The following is a 21689-nucleotide window of genomic DNA, read 5'->3' on the forward strand; positions in this document are numbered from 1 at the left end:
GGTAACACTGATGTTAGCCTGTTGAATAAGGTAACACTGATGTTAGCCTGTTGAAGAAGCTAACACTGATGTTAGCCTGTTGAAGAAGCTAACACTGATGTTAGCCTGTTAAGGAAGCTAACACTGGTGTTAGCCTGTTAAGGAAGCTAACACTGGTGTTAGCCTGTTGGAGAACTAAACATCAATGTTAGCCTGTTTCTTGAAGCTAACACTGATTTTAGCCTGTTTCTAGCACTGATATCATCTTGTAAGCTTTACATTTCCCAGAACATGTATGAATGAGTGTATACCCCCTCCTCCACTAACTCAATTAATGCTTAGAAACAATCAAGTTCACAGTTGTAGTTGTAGCGTCTGAACTGAAGATATAAGGTCTGATAGGCCGAGATCACAGCCATAAGTTTGTCTTTGAAACAGACAGAACGGCTGTTAAAACATGTTTCTGTTACCAGTGCGGTAACTGTCATCTGCGCACTAACAACCACAACTGTTTATATCCTTTGTTGAGAAGATGAAAGTTGAAATATAACCAGCAGGTCGGCGGCGCACGACTCTGAAGTCAAGATGAAAGACCGTGATGTGTCGGCCACATCGACCATAATGACCAACATCAGATCAAAGACATGTTACTTCCCTGACCACTCCAATCAGTACACACAGAGTATAAGGGCTGTGGAAATATGGAACAATCCAACATATACAAAATGTTGTTTTCCGTCCTCAGGTCTTGTGTGCAACAGGACTTTTGACAATTACGCCTGCTGGCCCGACGGACTCCCGAACACGACGGTCAGCGTGTCGTGTCCGTGGTATCTGCCCTGGCACCATGAAGGTAAGAGACATGTGGGAGGGTTTGTTGATGCAGAGCAACTTAAAATATCCTGCAGAGACAGACAGCTGTCCGTGATGACTGCACTTTCCAGTAAATCACAGAGACCGTGTGTGTGTGTGTGTGTGTGTGTGTGTGTGTGTGTAGTTCGGCGCGGCATGGTGTATCAGGAATGTGACGCAAACGGCCAGTGGGTGACCATGAAGAATACCAGCGAGTGCGACTCTAGTGATCCAAGTGAGGTGAGAGGAGTCTCTTGTTCGTCTTTTCTATCAGAGAAACAAATAAGATACTAATCACGTATCTTCTCACAGAACGACAATGATTCTAAAGTCCTTTGTGTGTGTGTGTCTGTGTGTGTGTGTGTGTGTGTATGTGTGTGTTCTCATTTGAAGCAGTATTACAGTCACATTCGGGTCATGTACACAGTGGGCTATTCCTTGTCACTGGTGGCGTTGGTGTTGGCGCTGGGCATCCTCATATTCTTCAGGTAATAATGATTTTCATTTTGAATTCAATTCTGAGAAATACAGGGGGAAGTACGAGGACACAATTCCATCTAATATTAACACGACGGCCATTTTTACTCAGATGTGAAGCTAACTTTTGTGGCGGCCAAAAAGTGTAATTACAAAGTGACATGATGCGCGGCGGCCTCTTTGTTCCCCACGACACGAAGGACCGGGTGATTTTATAGCCGGGAAGTCGAACAATTTTGGCTTCATGTAACGTACTTGGCTCAGGGTGGGAGGCTTGAATGCTGGGATAATGTGACACTTCTGTGTTCCGGGTTGCAAATCATACAAATGTAGAGAATCTGATAAATGTGTAGTGAAAATCTGGAGGGACATCGGGCATTATCTCTGAGTAAAACAACATATTTGATGACCCATTAGCTAATGTTTGATTTAATCCAGGGTGAATCACTTCCAAGACTGAAATAAATAAACAGATGTTGGCTATAAGTGGTCCCTGCATATGTTAGCTGTTGTCTAATGTGAAGTCATCGGTTGTCAAATGTGTTATCCAGCTGCAGTGAAAATGGCCACTGTGTGAATGTGGTCTATTAGGCAGATTAGCTTAGCTTAGCTTAGCACGGAGACTGGAAGCAGGGGGAACAGCTAGCCTGGCGCTAATTAAAACGTTATATAAAAGTTTAAAATGTCATTTTCCTGCCACGTCAATAAGTCAGCTAAGACTTGGAATGAACAAGTATAAAGCTGTGCTGCAGCGGCGGCTGTATTGATCACAGAATCTATCCTGCCGTTCAATCAGGAAGCTGCACTGCATGAGGAACAACATCCACATGAACCTGTTCGCCTCCTTCATCCTGCGAGCGCTGTCCATCCTCATTAAAGACGCTTTGCTGGAGGCCACCAACATCACATCGCAGGACCTCAGCAGGGACCAGGAGCAGGGATTCCCCCAGGCGTCCATGCCTCCAGTGGACCTGTTGGTCAACAACGGGGTCAGTACCGATCCGCGAGCTGCACAAGGCAGCGCCGCTCAGCGATCACTGACAGACTGCGGAGATATTATTAGAGGGTTATGTGATTTTTGTTTTTGCTACGGGGAGGGTCGTCTGAGAAAGTGGCTCTTCATTTTTAACACCCTGCATTTATCTTCCAGCCTCCGCTTGTGGGATTAATTAAAAAGGGAAATAAATAGTCACAGACGAGGGTTTTAACATGAACAGCGGATCATCAGAGGACGACGATCCTGATAATGTCTTAGGCTTGCTAAATAACATCTCCAACAAGAGTCGTCCTTCACTTTTTTCTGCATGTTTTATAATACATTTTGGAGCTTTTTGCTTTATTTGTCACATGTTTTAAAGCAGATAATTTAACTTTTGGTTCACTGGTGGCTTCATAAATATACATAAGCTTAAATTAGATTACTCCATCTTTGTAAAACTTTGTGTAGAAGTCCTTGTAATAAGTAAAAAGGCCCTTTCGAGTCCTTTTAACAAAAAAAGATGTTCATTATTTGCTAATAAATACATTTTAAAGTTAGTTAGACACAGTAAATGTTTGTTAACAGTTAAAAGAAACTCGTAAGACTTTATTAATGTTCTGAAACAGTCTATAATCATCATGAAGTTTATTATAAGTGCTCATAATAATAATAATAAATAATAATAGTAGTCCCAGAATCTGGGACGAATCCAGAACAAACCCAGAAAGCACTCAGCGCCGCGCAATCTGTGTTTTTAACATCGGATAATATTTACATTTTTCCGTCCGTACATGACGATTATGTTTAAATAATATAGATAACTGACTATAAAAAGAAAAAAACACGAGAATACATCAGATCTATTAAATATTGCACAGCTGTAATTATGATCCGTATAAATACACAGTTGTACGTATGGGAAATAATAATAATAGTAATTGTAGCCACGAAGATAATTGCAGCTGCTAATTATCCATGAAAGCATTGAGGGTTAACGACGTGGGTCGGTGTGTGGAGTGTGTAGAGTGTGTAGTTTGTGTGTTGGGGGTCACATCTGGCGGAGGTCGGAGTCAAAGTTGCGGCTGCTGTTCAATCTCGCGGCCGTCAGCACAAAGCGTGGACCCAGGTGGCGGCAGAAGGAGCTCCCATGTGATGTTTTTTTTTTTTTTTTTTTTTCATATCTCGCAGACGACCGTCAGCTGCCGCATCGCCGTGGTGATGATGCAGTACAGCATCATGGCCAACAGCTACTGGCTGCTGGTGGAGGGCATCTACCTCCACAACCTGCTGGTCATCACCGTGTTCACCGAGAGGAACTACTTCAAGATCTACCTGTGCATCGGCTGGGGTGAGTGCAAATCAAATGTGTGGGAAACTGAGTCGGAGCAGATAAATGTGACCGGCTGCTTTGCAATTTAGGCCGCTCTCTCGTTTCTTCACAGGTACCCCGTTAATATTCCTCGTCCCCTGGGTGGTGTCGAAATACCTGGATGAAAACTACGAGTGAGTTTCCACAGCGCTCCTCCTCCTCCTCCTCCTCCTCCTCTTCCTCCTCCTCCCTCCTGGATGTGTCATTCCTGCTCTCATCTTAGAAAGCTGGCAGATGTGCTCATCTCCTCCTCAGCTCACGGTCAATTTACCACGTAATTACTGGACGAGGCTGCAAATTAACTGGACGCCAAATATAGAAACTATGTCAGAACAGCAGTCGTGTTGGAAAAAAACTTTTTAAATATTTGATGATAACAGTCAGCGCCCAAACTTTGTTATACAATCTCTGAGGGCCTGCAGCGTCTGTGGGGGGGATTTTGAAGGCAAGTCGCGATGTGTTGTTATGTAAAGCTTTAAAAAAAAAAACCCCGCGGCGATGCTGCGTGTCACCGTTTGGCCGCCAGTCTCGCAGCAGCTGCAGGAAAGTGTGATAAAATGTACAGCGTGAATATCCGCTCGTCTCTCACCGATCTTTCCCTCTAACAACTTTCGTTTTTCTTCCAGGTGCTGGGAGCAAAATATAAACATGAATTACTGGTGGATCATCCGATCGCCGATACTGCTGGCAGTTGTGGTAATTTCCCTCTTCTCATCCCGATGCTGTCACTTTGCTTTTTTCCACGCTCCCTCCCTCCTTTCCCAACATTTCAATCCAAAAAGAAGTTAAATAAGTCCTCACACATTCGCCAGAATTCAGCAGTTCTCCCTCCATTCAAACTCTCTACAATATTAAACACGTCTCTTTTATTCATGAAGTGTAAAAGGCTGTCTGCGCTGCAGGGCTAACACGGGGGAAACATCTTGAGACTCAAAGGTTTTCGGATTAAAGAAATATGAATTTTCTCGTGCTCTGACCGACTACAGCAGTTTATCCACGCTGTGAATGGATTCTTTTTTTATAGGTGTGCGCCGCTGAAGGTCATCTCAGAGCTTTTTATATAAGTCCGATTCATCACGGCTCTTTAAGTTCAGCCCACTTTACGCAGACATCCTGGCATTTTTTTTCCATGCATTAATCGTCCTGCTAAGTGGCCTGTATCCCGCAGGAATTCCTGTGTTTGAGCTGTCGCAGGGACGGGAGGGCCGGTTCCCATTTCAGTGTTTCCCTCTTTCTCCTGATCCCACCAGAGCCGGGCTGCACATCAGAGCAGAGCGCTGCAGTCAGCAGTAAACAACGTGTCTCTGTGTGACCTGCAGTTGTTCTTTAAATCCTTATCTCTTCATCTAATCCTGATTATATTTGGTAAACGTTCCTCCATCATGCAGACTTTTGCAGATGTCACGTGTAGTAAAGTCCTGTGTTTCACAAAGTGCCAAACTGGATGTGATTTTCATTACAGAACCCCCCCGCTGTGTTGGGAAATGTCAGCCGTAGTGTGAAGGCTTCACTTATAACAAAGGGCCTCTGCTGTGTGTAATAATGTGAAAGGTTGCGTTCACTCAAACGACCCGAAACACGTGTTGTACTCTTTCTGTTGCTTTGTCCCACCAGTGCCGATAGTTTCGTTTTATGACTTCTGATACATCAGCTGATTCCTGTCCAGCTGTTTTGTTTCTGTCTGAACTGAATATCTGTTTGTTCCACAGATCAACTTCCTCATCTTCATCCATATCATCAAAATACTCGTGTCCAAACTGCGAGCGCACCAAATGAGGTACACGGATTACAAATTCAGGTGAGTTCTGACCTCGAAGCAGGTTTTTCTTCTTTGAAGCGAAACTCTCGCCAAAATGCAACCTGGGGTCCTTTTGTGAATGTACCCGAGTCAAACGTTTGTTTAAAGGCATAATTACGCCGAAAGAGGCACTTTTAAGATTTACTGTAATTTTGTTTTCGGGTCAAACTCATTTTCAATGGGAGTGCTACGGGCACTTTAGCGATAGCATCAAAATCTCTATTTTTAAAACACCAAGAAGTCTCGACACAACATGAAACTTTGCTCGTAGCATCACCAGGGTCTCTACACATGAACACGAGCATTGAGAACATTGTTTGTGTACACAGAGTTTACTAAAGAGAAGGTTTTTGAACAACTCACGTTAGCAGTAGCTTGTTCCGCTCGCCGCCGTCCTGCCAGTGGAGAAGTGTCGATCTCAGAATGTGACGTAACCTGGAGGACAGTTAAGGTGGAACTGCTCTCTTCTGGCAACAACACCACGCGAGATCTCACGTGACTTTTCCAGCTTTTGATTTTAGTATTGTTTCTTATATGAGGCTCCTTTTTCAACTTCAAGGTCAATACTGTTTTTCGCTAACGACAAAACAACAAATTATCCTGCATTTATATGGAGCTAAGCTTTAGGAGCGTTCCACCTTAACTGTCCTCCAGGTTACGTCACATTCTGAGGTCGACACTTCTCCACTGGCAGGACGGCGGCGAGCGGAACAAGCTACTGCTAACGTGAGTTGTTCTAAAACCTTCTTTTTAGTAAACTCTGTGTACACAAACAATGTTCTCAATGCTCGTGTTCATGTGTAGAGACCCTGGTGATACTACCAGCAAAGTTTCATGTTGTGTTGAGCCTTCTTACTGTTTTAAAAATAGAGATTTTGATGCTATTGCTTTGCTTTTGATGTTTTTTTTTTTTTATTTTTTATTTATTATTATTTTTTTTTATTTATTTTATTCTATTTGTTGTTTCCTATGTTTTATGTACAGCACTTTGTCCCAGCTGCGGCTGCTTAAAGCGCTTTATAAATAAAGTTGAGTTGAGTTGAGTTGAGCTATCGCTAAAGTGCCCGTAGCACTCCCATTGAAAATGAGTTTGACCCGAAAACGAAAATACGGTAAATCTTAAAAGTGCCTCTTTCGTCGTAATTATGCTTTTACGCGAATGTTTGACTTGAGTATATTCACAAAAAAAGTCTAGGTTGCATTTTGGCACGAGTTTCACTTTAATTATATGGTTCTCTCTTCTCACTTGTGCCCTCTCGCTCTCTTTTGTCTCTCAGGTTGGCGAAGTCGACGCTGACTCTGATCCCTCTGCTGGGAATCCACCAGGTGGTCTTCATCTTCGTGACGGACGAGTCCACCATGAGCACCATCGGGCTGCGTCTCACCAAGCTCTTCATCGACCTCTTCTTCTCCTCCTTCCAGGTCGGACCAACTCAAGCATCTTTGAATGATTCATGAAAAAACACCACGGCTTTAATATAATATGAAAATATGAAATATCCTGCTTCAAGGCTAACAGGATGAATCAGGGTTGAGTTGGCGTCTGAGACACTGTTGAGGCATTTTATGGGTCTGTGAGTCCCTCTGTTTATCCTGCACTTGGACAAAATTAAAAAATGAATAATGAAATTTGTTTTGGGGGTGAGAGATGAGAGAGCTGAGCGCCACAGACGATGGATAGACATGCCTCATTAGGATAAAACACAAAGTCTCAAGCACCGTCTCTGTTCTCGTATCTGAGTCGAACGAGATTAATTGGAAGGCGCACGGCTGCAGCCGAGAATTCATTTATCTCCTAATCAAATCCAAATCAACGTTCACGCTGCACCGAACTGACAGCGGAGCACTGAAGTTAACTTTGAGCTGGTTCAGTGGTCTGCTCAGACGTCTGAGGTTCCCTTCCCCCAGACATTTTGCAAAGTGCGATGTTTACATTTGTGTCAGAAGGGATTATATTAACATAATGCCGCATCTGCGCTGCTAACTGGCTGCATCACGCTGTGACATAACAACAGTGACCTTTTGGCTGCGGGGACATTTTCAGATTACAGCGGAAAAACAACGGGGGACAAAATTGGCTTGATTGATTGGACCACAGGGAGACGTGGACGCAGTCCGAACGCCACAGTCAGAAACGATCAAGTTCAGCCATGAGACAGAATAAAGACCATTTTTAACAATTAAATTAATGCTTATATGCCGGTTTTTGACTCCCAAACGGGAGAAGTAACAAGCAGCAGATCACATAAATCATCAGACTGTTTTCAGAAGACGTTCAAAGTTGTTTTTTTTAAAGTGTTAATCATAAAACTCAACGTCCGACGTCCTCAACTGCGACGCACGCTATCGCATCACGTCAATAAACACCCTGTTGATTTTCAAAATAAAGTGCTATTGATTTTGTATCTGTGACGATCGTGTTAATCTCTGGTACTGACTCGGTGTTGTTGTCTCCACAGGGTCTCTTGGTGGCCATCTTGTACTGCTTCGTCAACAAAGAAGTGAGTCTCCTCGTCAGCGCGACGGAAACACAGTTCCCGATACCGACTCGCTTTCTGTTTCTGGGTTTTGGCTGCTTGTGTGGGAACAAATCTGTTGCATACAGCTGGACAGGACGCTGCTCAAAAGTCCAGTTTCTAATAAATAAACGATGTGGTATTTGATTGTGTAACAGCTGATACAGACTCCAGCATTTTAAGCAGTTGTGTCGATATCAGAACAACCCTGAAAAGCACTTTTGTCAGCTTCATCCTTTTCCCTTTCCTCTCCGTCCTCTTCTTCAGGTGCAGTCCGAGATCCTGAAGAAGTGGAAGCGCTGGAAGCTCGGGAGGAACATCGAGGAGGAGTACCGCCACACGTACAGCAATACCCCAAACACGAAGACGGGCAGCCTGTTGAACCACGTCCCTCGACTGCCTCATCTCCCGGACATCGCCAAATCCTCCACCCCGGCCTGCACGCCCGAGGAGAGGCACATGCTTGTGTCCGGATGCCACAACGGTGCGATCCACGGCAAGGACGACGACCGGTGCACCTCGCCGCTGCACAAGGGGACCGTCAGCAACTGCACCCTGGTGGAGGACATCGGCCTCATGGACAAGGCGCAGCGCTACGAGGGCCAGCGAGAGAACGTGGAGAGCCACCTGTGACGGGCTCCTGTAACGAGAACTTGATGGATAAAGTTGGAGGGCGCTCGGCTCTCGTGCGGCTCTGACATGCTGCCCCGGGTGGCTGTGAGGAGCTGGGCTGATGGAGCCATCTATCAGAGAGATCAGCGTGACTGGGAGACTGAGCGGCACTCAGCCCTCACGACAAGCCTGAGAGCGAACGCAGCGGACGTCCACGCCGAAATGTCTAATGTGTGCTGTGAGCCTCGCGAGTGGACTTCTGTGGATGTTTGTCGGATGCTGAGAGAAAACTGATGCGCGCTGAGCCATCCGGAGGCAGATAAGCCATGTAAAATAACGAGAAAACCTCAAACAACAGCGGCAACAAAACAACAACAACAAAAAAAAAAAGACACAGGGTCCTCGCTCGAGCCTCTGCTTTTATTTGTGCTGTGTATCAAATGTGTGTTTTGTGGTACTGGAGCTTAAAGACAAACTGGACATTGGACTGCACGCAGACAGACAGAGAACAGAGTCTTCTTTCTTCTTCATCTTCTTCTTTTGTCGCTTTGCTATTCCTTTAATGAAAATGTACAGAATTAGAAGAAGCTCTCTGCTGACTGTACCTCAGTGTTCTGTTGGATATTGGCAGCTGCTCTCACCGGGTCATTCCTGGCTCACATGTACAGTCGACATTAACAACAAAAAAAAGGTCCAGAGATGAATTATAAATAAGCTAATAAGCTGCTGGGGAAAAGTTGCAAATCTGTGCCATTGAATATGTTTTTTCTCCCCCCCCCCCCCTCCGCCGCCGTCTCATCAGGATGCCGTCTGACTCACGCACGCCTCGTCGCGTTATTTGAATTTCTACACAGCGGTGCACTCAGCGTCCCCTTGGGATGAACACTGATTGGGGAGACCGTGCCGCTCAAATCAAAGGATAGAAAATACGCAGCAACTGTAAAAGCCGCACATGCATGAAGGTGTGAGTCTCAACACTGTGACTCAAAATAACATCTCTGGAACAAAAGGGTGCTGTCGACGTTGAATATAGGCTGTCGTGCATGCAGATCGCGCAGATTTGGCGAGCTTCGCTAATAACCGCGTGAGTCATCGGACGAGCGGCGTCACATCTGTATCCACTGTGCAGAAAAAAAAAGGCCGAAATCAGTGACTGCATGCCAGAGGTGGGAAGTAACGAGGTACAAATCCTTTGTTACTTAAGTGTTTCAGGTGTCTGTACGTTACTTGAGTATTTATTTTTCTGACAATTTTTCCCTTCCTGCATTTCAAAACAGGCTCGTTGCTTTAGTTTTAACGCATCCGAGCGGAAGTATCGATTAGTTTTTTTATTTCGCCTCGTTGCTCGTCGCCTTTTCCTACAGTTAAGTGCAGAGAGGGCGACTGGAACGTGGAGAGAAGATGTGTTAGTGTCTCGTTTCTGCAGCCCTCTGCCCGGATTTTACTTATTTTCTCACTTTGTCGCTGCTCGGGACGCTTTACCAACCAAAAAATGTCCAAAACGCAACAATCGACTGTCTTTGTGGTGCGTTCAGGAACAGCTGGGACAAATCCGACTGATTCTACGTTTAAGTTTATAGTCGTAGCTGGTAGAACTGAGGAATCCTTTTTTACTTAGATACTTTGAGTACATTTCAGAGCCTGTACTTGAAGCTGAATCACTTCTTCTTCTTCTTCCACCTCTCGTCTTTGTTTTTAAAACACAAGCATCTGTACGTACTGAGTAAACAATGTGTGTACTTCTTGCCACCTCTGCTGCACGCGGCCCGGTTACTCCACAGACAGTGTTTTTATTATTCAGCCTCTCGAATCTCCGAACAGAACTCTGCAGCCTAAAAAAACAAGTTGAACAAAAGAACCTCTCCAGTGAAGCGTTCGCGTGTCAAAGGAAGCTGAACGAGCGGCGGTACGTTCCCTTCTGAACACATGTATTATTAAAGAAGAGACGCCGAGCCTGCCGAGCCGCCATTAATCTTTTGAGTTTCGCCAGAACTAACTTGACTTTGTATGTATGACTATTTGCACAATGTTAATTTATAATTGGTAAATACTGTGTGTGTAAATATATATATATGTGTGTGTGTTTATACAGGTGATTTATTTGATTGCTGTCGATATATTTCATAACATATCGGTGCGAATGTGCGTGCGTGCAAGTATATTTTCAGGCCGGTATGAATGTGCGTAGTTTCAGTATTTGTTGATGTGTTACAGTCGGATGAATCATCGGCCGCTGGGTTGATATAAAGCAGTGAAACGGCCCTCAAACAGCAGCGAGGGACGATAAGTCGCTGTGAGGCACGAGGACGACACGGCTGGGTTTCATCATGGAAGCTGCGCCTGTGCGATCCCCAGATAATAGCTCTGCATTTACACTTCAGCCAGGTGCTGGTGTCGGAAAAAAAAAAAAAAAAATTGCGGGCCGAGTCTGTTTTTCATCAGCGTCTGTCGAGGATCGTAATCGAGCAGGTGGATACTCGTTGGCGCTGCCTGGAGGAGAATCTGCAGCGATCTTCACGGAGAAATATTCAGACACTGACACGGAAACAAAGGAATGTTGTGCACCTTGAGTCAAATATAGTATTTAGTAGAGTATATAAGTATATTGCTGATTTTATTTCCAACCAGTACATGTATTTTAAAGCTGTGACCATGTATGTTTTTTCGAAGCCAGCAGCTTGGGTCACTCCCCCCGTTCTGGACCAAAGCGGTTCTGCCTGAATGTATTCTTTAAGACGCCCCAATTCCCTTTTTACTTTTCTCTTAAAAAAAGGTGGTTATGTACAGTATATTTTCTGTCAGTGAGAAGCTGAAAGAGCTCATGTGTGTACAGTTCATCATATATTGTGTCCGCTTATCAAAACTCTGTCCAAATGGTGAAAGAATAAATTACAGTGAACGTGAAAGAGGATTTTTTTTAACTTGGCGTCTTTTGTGTTGGTTCAGCGTTCATCGTGAGAGAATATGTGCACTTCTGGCAAACTTCTCTCGAGCTCTGTTTGTTCATTTGTCAACTCTTTCGTGGCGTTTCAATTAGTACAACCGAGTGCAACGCCGCGAATACCTTCAAGGCCAGACTGGGTTCAGTCGATATGTCTCCCACCTCTCTATGACGGACGGCCTAAAAGGACGGATCGATGAGGAGGAGAGGACGCCTTTTCACAGTGAAGACTTACTTTAATGTTAAAACATTTTGTGCATGATTGCTTCATATGAAGGTCAGTTAACACACCTGCGATTGGAGCACATCAACAGAGAGGAGGAGCTTATTAAAGGGATATTCTGGTGTAAATTTAATCCATGGTCTAACACACCGTGAAACTGTGTTAGACTCCCTCTCGAGAGATCAAGTTAGCAGACCGCTAAATTACGGAGTTTTATCAACCTCAGAAACGACCGCACGACAACAATACACTGCAGTAAATGGATCCAAATATAAACCGCCACCAAAAAGCCACAAATAATGCTCAGAACAGCACCAAACTTCAGCAACAGTACAAATAGGGTCTCAGCACATAGTCCGGGGCATCTAACCTCCACTAGCTTAGCTGGATTTCTACTGAAAAGCTGACTAAATTTACCACTCTTCTGCAGCAGCTTCCTGTTGACAGGAAGTCCAGACGACTCGATTACCGAGTGCAGTAGAGTTCCGCGGCTCATGGATGAAAATGTATGATTATGACTCCATGGAAAAGCAATCAAAGTTCATATGTGTCTTACCTGCCAGTTTATAACAGTTATTATCGAGAGCGGACAGGGAAAAGAACGGAATTGAGCATTTCTAACCGCACTCGGTAATCGACTCGTCAGGACTTCCCCGACCCGGAAGCTGATGGAGGAGAGTTGAAATCTGTTTTTAGCTTCACAATAGAAATCCAGCTAAGCTAGCGGAGGTTAGATGCCCCGGACTATGTGCTGGGACCCTATTTGTACTGTTGCTGAGGTTTGGTGCTGTTCTGAGCATTATTTGTGGCTTTTTGGTGGCGGTTTATATTTGGATCCATTTACTGCAGTGTATTGTTGTCGTGCAGTCGTTTCTGAGGTTGATAAAACTCCGTAAATTAGCGGTCTTAAACATGGAGTCAGGATCATCGTTCTCGTCCTGCAACTTAACAAGTACACTGCAAAGTAACGAGAACAGGTAATGTAGTCGTTTGGCGAAAACACTTATCCGTGAAATAAACAACATTGTTGATACAAAGACAGAAGGTTTACAGCATGAACCGACTGTCTCCTACATCCCGGTGGCCTCACCGTTGTCAGCTGTCCATCAGAGACAGATGACAGCTTCCCTCAGGGGAGTCAATCTGGGGGGTCTCAGGGTCGCACATGAGATGAGATTGTTTGGCAAACCACGTAGGCTTAAATCCCACGAGGCATGACCTCGCGCCCTGAGAACGATGTGCTTTGCCTCCTCCAGTACGTCAGCGGAAACACCACCAGAAGTGTTCGTAGTAGACAAGAGTGACAGCACTTCTTTTTGTGACCAACTCAAGAATTCCTGCAGTCGCGTCGTCCATAATTGATGTTGGGTTTTCATGTGCATGTCTGAATTTCCAGATGAAATATTCAATATAGTTTTTGCACGCACGACACCTCCGCGGCTCCACCTCAAATCTTCGGGGAAAACGCTGAGAGATTTCGGAGAGCAGAGGTGATTATTTTCGCTCTTCGTCAGTGAATTCCTCCCCGTACCGCTGGTTTCTCTCTTTCAGCAGTACGACGTTCGTTGTGGGGACAAAACGTTGACCGCAGATTTAAAACACAAACTGCGTCCAGAGTCCCGATCACCGCGTCGTCTGGGCTGCTCTCCAACTTTGTGGTTTTTGGCTTTTGAAACCCACCGTTAAACACTTAACGTCGTTAAAGGTTCTCACTTTCAAAAGGCTCGTAATTAATTGGGCCAATTTGAGCGGCTATTATTACTTCTTGGCAAAACGTTCTGCACGGGGACTCCTCTCGACTGCTTCTTCGGCAGCGCGTGATTAACGAGAGAAAACTAAATATTCAAACTCTGATGAGATGTGGTTGAACATTTATTTCTGCGGGGCCATTTGGAGCACAGAGCGAGGCATCCAGTGACAGCGGCAGTTTTCGTAATGACTATATTTCTGATCTAATAGCAGCCCTGCCAACAAACAAAGAAACAAAATACGAGCCTCTAGAATATTCAATCGCGTTAACTGACGTGTCCTTGTTTGCCTTAACAGCTAATTACACACAGGATGTTGTTTACCAAGTTTGGCTCCCTTAAAGAAAAAAAGAACCACAGCAGCTCCTGTCAGCATGGAACAATTTAACATCCTCGGGGAATGAAGGGATGGGAAGTGGTGGAAAGAGCGTCTTCTCTGCACTCCGTAATGCACAAGAAGCGGGTAAAGGTCAATAGATGGGTAAAGGTCAGGTGTGTTTATGGCGTCTCCCTGAGGACGGTGGACCGGCCTCGTGTCCTGACGTGGACATCCGTGTTATTCTTCACCCTCGGCTCCGGGACAGGTTGGGCGTCCCGTGCCGTCATCCGTTCCCGGCGCCACAGCTGGTGAGGACGAGGGTGACTGAATGAATATTTAAACGTCCACGTTTCTCTCTCCGAGTCACCGAGCTACTTAAATCCTATATGTCTGACAGCAGCGCACGCAAATGTGACTGCATTAGTTAGCGCGGTGTGGGAACTCCGACATGTGCTCTGGGCCATGAGTAAAGACAAAATCACAAGGGATTACATCAGTGTCACCCATCACCGGATATTATAAACTGCATTCATGGAGGAGATTTTAGTGTTGTCACACTCTGCCCTGACGTCTCGGGACTTCTGGATTTCATCTGTTTATCTGGAGGAAGGGGTCGTGTTGTTTTGGTTGCTTGTTCGCTCGCTCGTCTTTAATTCTTCCTCTGCACCATCTTTACATTTGCAGTGGAGAGTTTTCCAAAGTTATTCCAGTTATTACCTGTGGATCGCAACCGGGGGAAACAATGCCTCATCCTTTGTGCCGTAATTCCACCTATATTTTTCTGGAAACCTCCAGCGTTTCGGCCGCAGTATGGTCGTCCGAGCTGATTGCGGCAGCGTCCGAGATACGGATCGTTACAGGATCTTGTTTCACTTCACCTCATCGAACATTTGAGTACATTTACATTTAAACTGGCGCTCTCGGTGGGATAAGCAGTAACGTAACGTCGTAGAAATGAGCCCGATGGAAACCAGGTGGTAACAGGGAACCAGTCTATATGTGGACGTTGTCATTAAGTTGTGTCACTAGTATTTACATCAGAATAATGAGTTAAACAAATACAGTGTCTGTTGATCTAGATGCTTCTTCCACCTCTGCTGAAAGTGCTGAAGTGTAAAAGCCAGCTGTTCGTTCTGCTCTTATGACTTTGCCAGAGCAGGAAATGCACCAAAAAAACAGATATCGCACGTCGACATAAAAATGAAGACAGATATCACACATATGGCGCCGCTGCTTCATCTCAGCACTGTTATCTTCCTCTCGCTCGCTCCGTCTCTCTTTTCATATCTCTGTTTGTCCAACAGAGCCCGAACTGAAGACCAACAAAAGAAAGTAAAAGAATGTTTCTTTACTTCTGGCTGCTTGGGAACAATCACAGGAAACTATTGAATTCGCTGCGTGCTTATCTAAACCGCCCTCTGCTAACTCGTTTAAGCTATTGATCACTGTAAAGACTACGGAGCCATCAATTACCAGCCTCTTCCACCGTCGTATAAATCTCCTGACCGGGCAGCTCCCATTCATCACACCGCACCACGCCACCCACGCCGAGCGAGCGAGCGAGCCCGAGCGCTGCCACCGTCAGGAGCAGCTCAGTCACACAAAACAAGGCAACGATCGAGGATACATAACATACGTAACGTAAATAGTAACAACCAAAGATCCAAAGATGATCTAAAAACAGTTTTCAGCCAGATCAGTGGAATAAAATGTTGCCAGTGAACTTTTCTGCAAATCACTGATCCGTTAAATTTGCATGTTTCATACGTATCATATACATATGATACGTATGAAACATACGTATCACATTTAAACAATAAGACTTATATCACGATCACATTACATGTTTATAAGCTGACTTTAACACCCTGAGGAGGTTGGCTTTATCTTTTCAGAACCCTTACCAAGTGTTTTTTGTGCCTAAACCTAACGACATCATATTCACAGTGTTGAACGTTGAACGTAACGTAACGTTAAGTAACGTAACGTAAAGTAACGTAACGCAAAGGTTCAACATATCCACGGTTTGCAGAAACATACATTGCAAACATCTATTCTGGTGATTGGGACCACCAGTGACCAAAGGTTCAAGACTGTGTTTCAAGATTTGTAGGCGTTAAACCACGGGAAACTTTTAAGGAAAACTTGGGGATAATTTCCGTCTTTATTTATCAAGAAGTCCGACCACCTCCAGCCGAGTTTAAGGGGACAAATGATGGTGTTTTAAGCCAAAACCTGATCGTTTCCTTACCCTACATTTTTAGCTGCTGTTTGCAGAAACTCACACTGCCAACATTTATTCTGGTGCCATTTTTATACGTTTGTGTTCCCAGAGTTGAGATAGTGAAGTGAACATTAAAAGTTTCATTGAATTATTCAGAGTTAATCGTCTCCTTCGGCACAGTAAGATCAGCTGTGTTTGTAGAGTTTCCCGATGTGAATAGTGAGCAAAACTGACTGTGAGCAATTTAGAAATGATCCCAAGTACAAACAAAAACAAGCAGATTCAGCGTGAAGCCTAATTAATATATATGATTAGGTTTTTGGAATTGCCTAATCTAAATGCACTCTGATGAAGTCAGTGTAGTCGCTATAAATGTGTCGCTGCGGCCTGTGAAAGCGGGAAGATGTGCAGAGCGTAGCGGGCTGAACACAAACACTTCACGATGTTAAAAGCGTGGACAGCTGCTCGGCTTAATTAGCATAATTTACTCAGTTTCATAGAAGGAGGAGGACGAGAGGCGAGCGGACGGAGAGACCGGCTGGTTTGGTTAATGCATGAGCGTCATCAGTCGGGTTGTTAGAGCTCATTAGCTGTTTGAGAGGTCGTGTTATCGTCTCTCTCGAGCAGAGCAGAGTCCCCTGAGTACACTCGCTCTGGGTCGAGGCAACCCAATCTACTAAAGCTACGACATCACGTCACGTGAAGAAGAACTGTCTCAGCTTACACCCACACACACACACACACACAATCACACACAGCCTCATCCCCCTCGCCGCGACCTAATAGTCTGTCAACAGCCGCGCATGGTCTGGTCTCAAGCATGCTAAATTAAATCAACCCAACGCGCAATCAGATTATCGCCATCGAACACAGAAGAAGTTGAATAAATCCAATATCTCAGACAGTGCGGTGGTTTGGAGCGGAAGCGCCGAGGCAGAGTGACTGACGTGGATCCGGGTAAATTCACCGGCCCGGATCGGAGTCTGATAACCGAAAGCGTCCCTCAGAGGACGATTAACAGGAGAGCTCTTAGTGAAAGGCCACCGCTGGTTTCGTACGGTAGAAATGTCAATTTTAAAATCCCCTTTAAAAGAGTATTCTGACATTTTAGAAAGTAGGCTTAATACGAGAGTTAGGTGAGAAGAACCGTCGTGTGTTTATGGTCAGAAGAGTCGAGAGAAAAGGATCAGAGGACCCGTTCTCTTATAAAATGTTAGTCAGGAACGTACCAGTTTTAGTTTATCACACAAGCCTATCTGTGGTGCTACGTAGATTAGCGTGGACAGAGACATATACAGTATTTCTTTGCTCATTAAATAGAAGGAAATATCAAGTATTAGGTCGACAGAGAGGTCTCAACAGTCCGGATGGGTATAACAGAGCAGGTCGGTCTGTAAAAGAGGATTTTGCACTAAAATGAGTTTGAAGCATTGGACAATTTTCATACAATTGGACATTTAACATGGTAAATTAATTTGAGAGTAACGTGGATATTGGTTGGAGGATTAACTGAAGCACTAATAAGCCAGAAATATTAAAGGATAAGTTCATCCAAAAATGGAAATTCAGTCATCATCTCCAACCCCACCGTGTTGAAGGTAAGAAATGTGAAGTTTCGTAGTCCACAAGACATTTCTGGAGCTTCACTGCAAAACATTCAGAGCATTCACTCTTAAACAACTGAGGTAGATGGGGAATTGTTAAAAATATAAAAAGACGACTGAAATAGACATAAAACAGCCTCGCCTCGGCTGCAAAGAGGTATATTTCCCTCACCATGGAATCAAACTTTCAGTCTTACTTTAAACACTCGTGTCCAGTTGAAAATAAGAGAGGTTTTTTTTTCTACCTCGCTGCTCGACGATCATTTCCAGCGGAGATGAGAACAAAAATAGACGGCCGGACTCGCAGCAGTTTACTCAAATTAGGGCTCAATAAGGCCCCGACGATGACTGGGAGACAATTTAAAGAAGCTATAATTTCAATTTTCAATTGCGTTCGTCCTGCTATTATGCAAAGTTCACTGTTCCTCTCCTATTATGTGGCTGAAAACCCACGAATAGATTTGAACAATTTGTTCGTCCGTAAGTGGTGAACGACTTGATGAATCTGACAGCTGACGACTTTTACATAAAAGCATTTATCAGCAGCTGACTCTTCTCGCACTCACTGACTCGTTCACTCTGATAGATTATAAGATAATGTAATAATGGCGGTCAGACTGCGAGGAAAATAACCGTCATTTAGTCGTTTAGCTGAATTTAGAAGTACTGTCTTTTGACCTACAGTACAGCGGACCGGAGATTTGATCAGCATGAGCAGCGTTACGTAAAACTCTTCTTCAAATCTGTACTGTAAAGTTTAAAATAATCAAACAGGGCTCTTCTAGTGGTTGTGTGAGATGTGTGCAGACAGGTTGAGGACTCCTGGAGCAGACGGTATTGTTTTTAAGTCGCGGCTGAAAAGTGCGTCCACGATTCAAAGTGACAAACCAAACTTCCCGATACTCCAAGGGCAACCCCCGCTAGAAGCACGCCGCCGCTCTGCTGTACATAACTGTGCCCCGACTGAACTTCGTCCTTGTTTATCCGTCAGTCGGCCACTTCACAACTGCTGTGTTTCATCCGAGTCAAAGCAGCAAGTCAAGCAGCAACGAGGAGACGGATTTGTCCGAACCGAGTCCCAGCAGAGGCTTCAAGGTGAGGTCAGGAAGGAACTGTTCACCGGAATCAGAGAAAGAAGGATGTGTTCCAGCGTTTCCTGTCTTCCTGGTTAAAAACATCAAATTCCACATGTGCCAAATTAGAATTTTCACATGTGAAATACACACAAACTCATATGATTGGCTTTTTTTTCCCACATGAGGATGAAAATTACCACTTGTAAATAAACTAATACGGCACATGATGACATTAATGTACATGTGAATTCCACCGTATCAAGTATTTTAACATGTGAACTCAAATTTTAACATGTGAAAAGGAAATAATGAAGATTTAACCAAATGTCCATTGGTGGAAGGTGAACATGGCTCAAAAAAATCATATGAAATCTGCTTCTTCACATTTTTACACACAACTTTCTATTTTTTAAATCTATTTTTGTTACACATGAACACAAATTTGAACATGTGAAACTAAAATGATGTCACATTTTCACAAGTAATTAGCTTTTTGCACATGTAATGAAAATGTTCACCTGTGAAATCAAACATATTCATGTGTTTGGTGTTTTTTCACATGTGGATTAGAATTTACACATGTGGAAACAAAACATGGAACAAATATATTCGTTAATTTCCATGTGATCTACTATTTTGTAAAAAAAAAGGAAATAGTATCACATGTGGACAACTAAAAATGTGAAATGAAATAACGCCACATGTAAATTTGACATTTCCACCAATAATTTGCTCTATTTATAAATGACTGAAGATTTCCAGATGCAGACAAGGCTCATTAAATCACATAAAATCTGCTTTTTCCAATGTAAATTCCACATTTATTCATTTATTTTCACATGTAAACAAAAAAAGACAACATGAGAAAAATAAATGATTGTCTCTGGAGTCTGTGGACTTTACGTTCCCTCACAATACAAATGTAAACGTGCGGATGTGAAACTGACCGGGAACAAAACCAGGAGCCCCCACGATAAAGAGATTTAAACTCAATTCATCATTTTACACCACAGGATGCCTGTGGGCTAATTTCTGCATATCATTTAGGCGAAACACTCCATAAAACAGCGGTGAAGAAAAACAAATGTGGCCCGGGCTTTCATCGCAGTTTAATAAGACAGATTTTGGGGTAGATTCTATGACGTGATTTACTCTGAATTGCAAAAAATAAATAAAAAATGTTTCTGTTAAGGGAAATTAGCAATTATGGTGAATGGCAAACATCCCAAAGAATCTGGGAAGCCGAACGTGCACTGCTGTTTTTCAGGGATTTTCTGTGGACCGACAGTAGACATTATTGACTGGGCAGCTGAATAGTTTCCCTGAGACACTTCTGCTCACCTCAGGCGGTGCCAGGCTAAACTACCAGCCTGCTGAGCCTTTTCTCAGACGGCGCTAAGCTCCCCTCAAACTCCTCAAATCTGCTATTCTGATTCTTCCAGTTATCTCACTTCCGTAGGTTCCTCAAACTGCCCTGACCTCGACTAGAAGCCGTGAATCTGGCTGCATCCTGAACTGAATCGTGACTTGAAAGAACAACCTTTCTTTCTTCTCTGCTCTCGAATTGAATTTAAAGCTTTACCGTCCGACGTAATGAGAGGAAAATCACGCTCGCTTACACGTGTGCACATGCAGAATTTACACGGGACTGAACGATAAATGAAACATAAAAACGCTCATGCTATTCAAAAGCCACAGAAATACACCGTAAGAGAGAGAGACGTCTTCAAGTTCCTGTTACAGATCAATCAGTTATTCCCATAAATGAACCTAAAGTGGTTTTTCGGAGAAACTCATCATCATCATTTCATAAAAGCCTGAACAACCTGGTGCATAAAAGCTTTTCAGACGTGTTCTTTAAATGCAGACGAAGATTGGCATGTTTGTGAGATGACAAAATGTCAAGGAGCAGCTTCAGGATTTGAACCTCCTGAATTCTTCCTCCTCACCCTCACATCTGAAAAAAAAAAGAAGTTTATTTTCATGATTTGTTATTGTCCGCTCGGCTCTTTAATATCCGTATATCAGCGGTGGATTTTTCCTGCCTCCTGCAATCGATAAGCCTCGTGACCAGAAGCGGTTGAGCTTGACATCCCGACGACCTCCTTAATGTGACTCAGTGACCAGACGACGACCTTCTTATTACAGTGTCACATCCGTGGGTCCGTCCCCCCCTCGCCTGAAGGACCAAATGGAGCTTCCCGTTCACAGTTTCATGACCTCCTTGATGGTTTTCTACTTAAGAGTGAGCAGGAACATGTGATAGCAGGAACAGAAGCATCACGCTGCTCTGCAACCAGCTGCTGAAACGGCTCCGGTGAACAGAAGCTGCCAGGAGATTAACGCCGGCGCTCTGCACACTCGTTAACGACGCGGCCCGGTGAGCAAAACTCAACCGCCCCTGCTGGGACAATTTAAACAAACAAACCTAACAAGTTAATGACGACCTGCTGGGAGTTTTACTGCGGTAATCTACCGAGCAGGTGGTTTTAAGTAAAATACAAAAACTGGCTGCTCTGAATTTCTTCCGTATAATTCCTCTCTCCATGTTGCAGGGTTGATGACTCCCTGGCAGTGCCGCAGGGGAGCAGGAGTGTTGCAGACAGTGATATCCTCACCGGGACGCTCTACAGAGAGTTCATCCAGAGATGTGTTTCAATCAGATGTTTCAGTAGAGTCCGATCAGACAGGATTTAACCATCTGCCCTCCGATGAAGAGAAAGAGATGCAGAATTCGTTACAGTTAGAGACGTTCAGACCAAACGCGAAAGACGCGAATACAATCGCTTGTATCGCCCCGCTTGATCATTTTGGACTATTCGCGTCATTCGCACTTGTCGTGCTTGAAGCTCAGGGGGGAAAAGACGACGTGCTTGCCAGCTCATTTTTGAACCGGTATTTCTCAACCTGCTCTCTTTCCACGTTGATCATGGCTGATATCACCACCGTTGCTGCACTGTACCTGCTGTACA

The 21689-nt window shown here is 44.2% G+C and overlaps 1 protein-coding gene across 2 annotated transcripts in view; it reads left to right on the forward strand.

Annotated features, from left to right (window-relative positions):
- The window catches only part of gcgra (glucagon receptor a), a 44694-nt gene extending 33201 nt beyond the window's left edge, over nt 1–11493 (forward strand). The window contains exons 4-14 of one of the 2 annotated variants that reach the window (XM_030408271.1): nt 725–832; nt 977–1071; nt 1225–1319; nt 2105–2297; nt 3476–3635; nt 3730–3790; nt 4283–4352; nt 5366–5454; nt 6732–6876; nt 7914–7955; nt 8238–11493. In XM_030408271.1, the coding sequence (XP_030264131.1) occupies nt 725–832; nt 977–1071; nt 1225–1319; nt 2105–2297; nt 3476–3635; nt 3730–3790; nt 4283–4352; nt 5366–5454; nt 6732–6876; nt 7914–7955; nt 8238–8603 (1424 nt within the window). In that variant the 3' untranslated portion in view covers nt 8604–11493. The remainder of the gene's footprint in view (nt 1–724; nt 833–976; nt 1072–1224; nt 1320–2104; nt 2298–3475; nt 3636–3729; nt 3791–4282; nt 4353–5365; nt 5455–6731; nt 6877–7913; nt 7956–8237) is intronic. The other variant, XM_030408272.1, reaches the window with a different exon arrangement.
- The last annotated feature ends 10196 nt before the right edge of the window (nt 11494–21689 follow it).

The sequence above is a fragment of the Sparus aurata genome, chromosome 23, assembly GCF_900880675.1.
Source record: "Sparus aurata chromosome 23, fSpaAur1.1, whole genome shotgun sequence".
Classification (NCBI taxonomy): domain Eukaryota; kingdom Metazoa; phylum Chordata; class Actinopteri; order Spariformes; family Sparidae; genus Sparus; species Sparus aurata.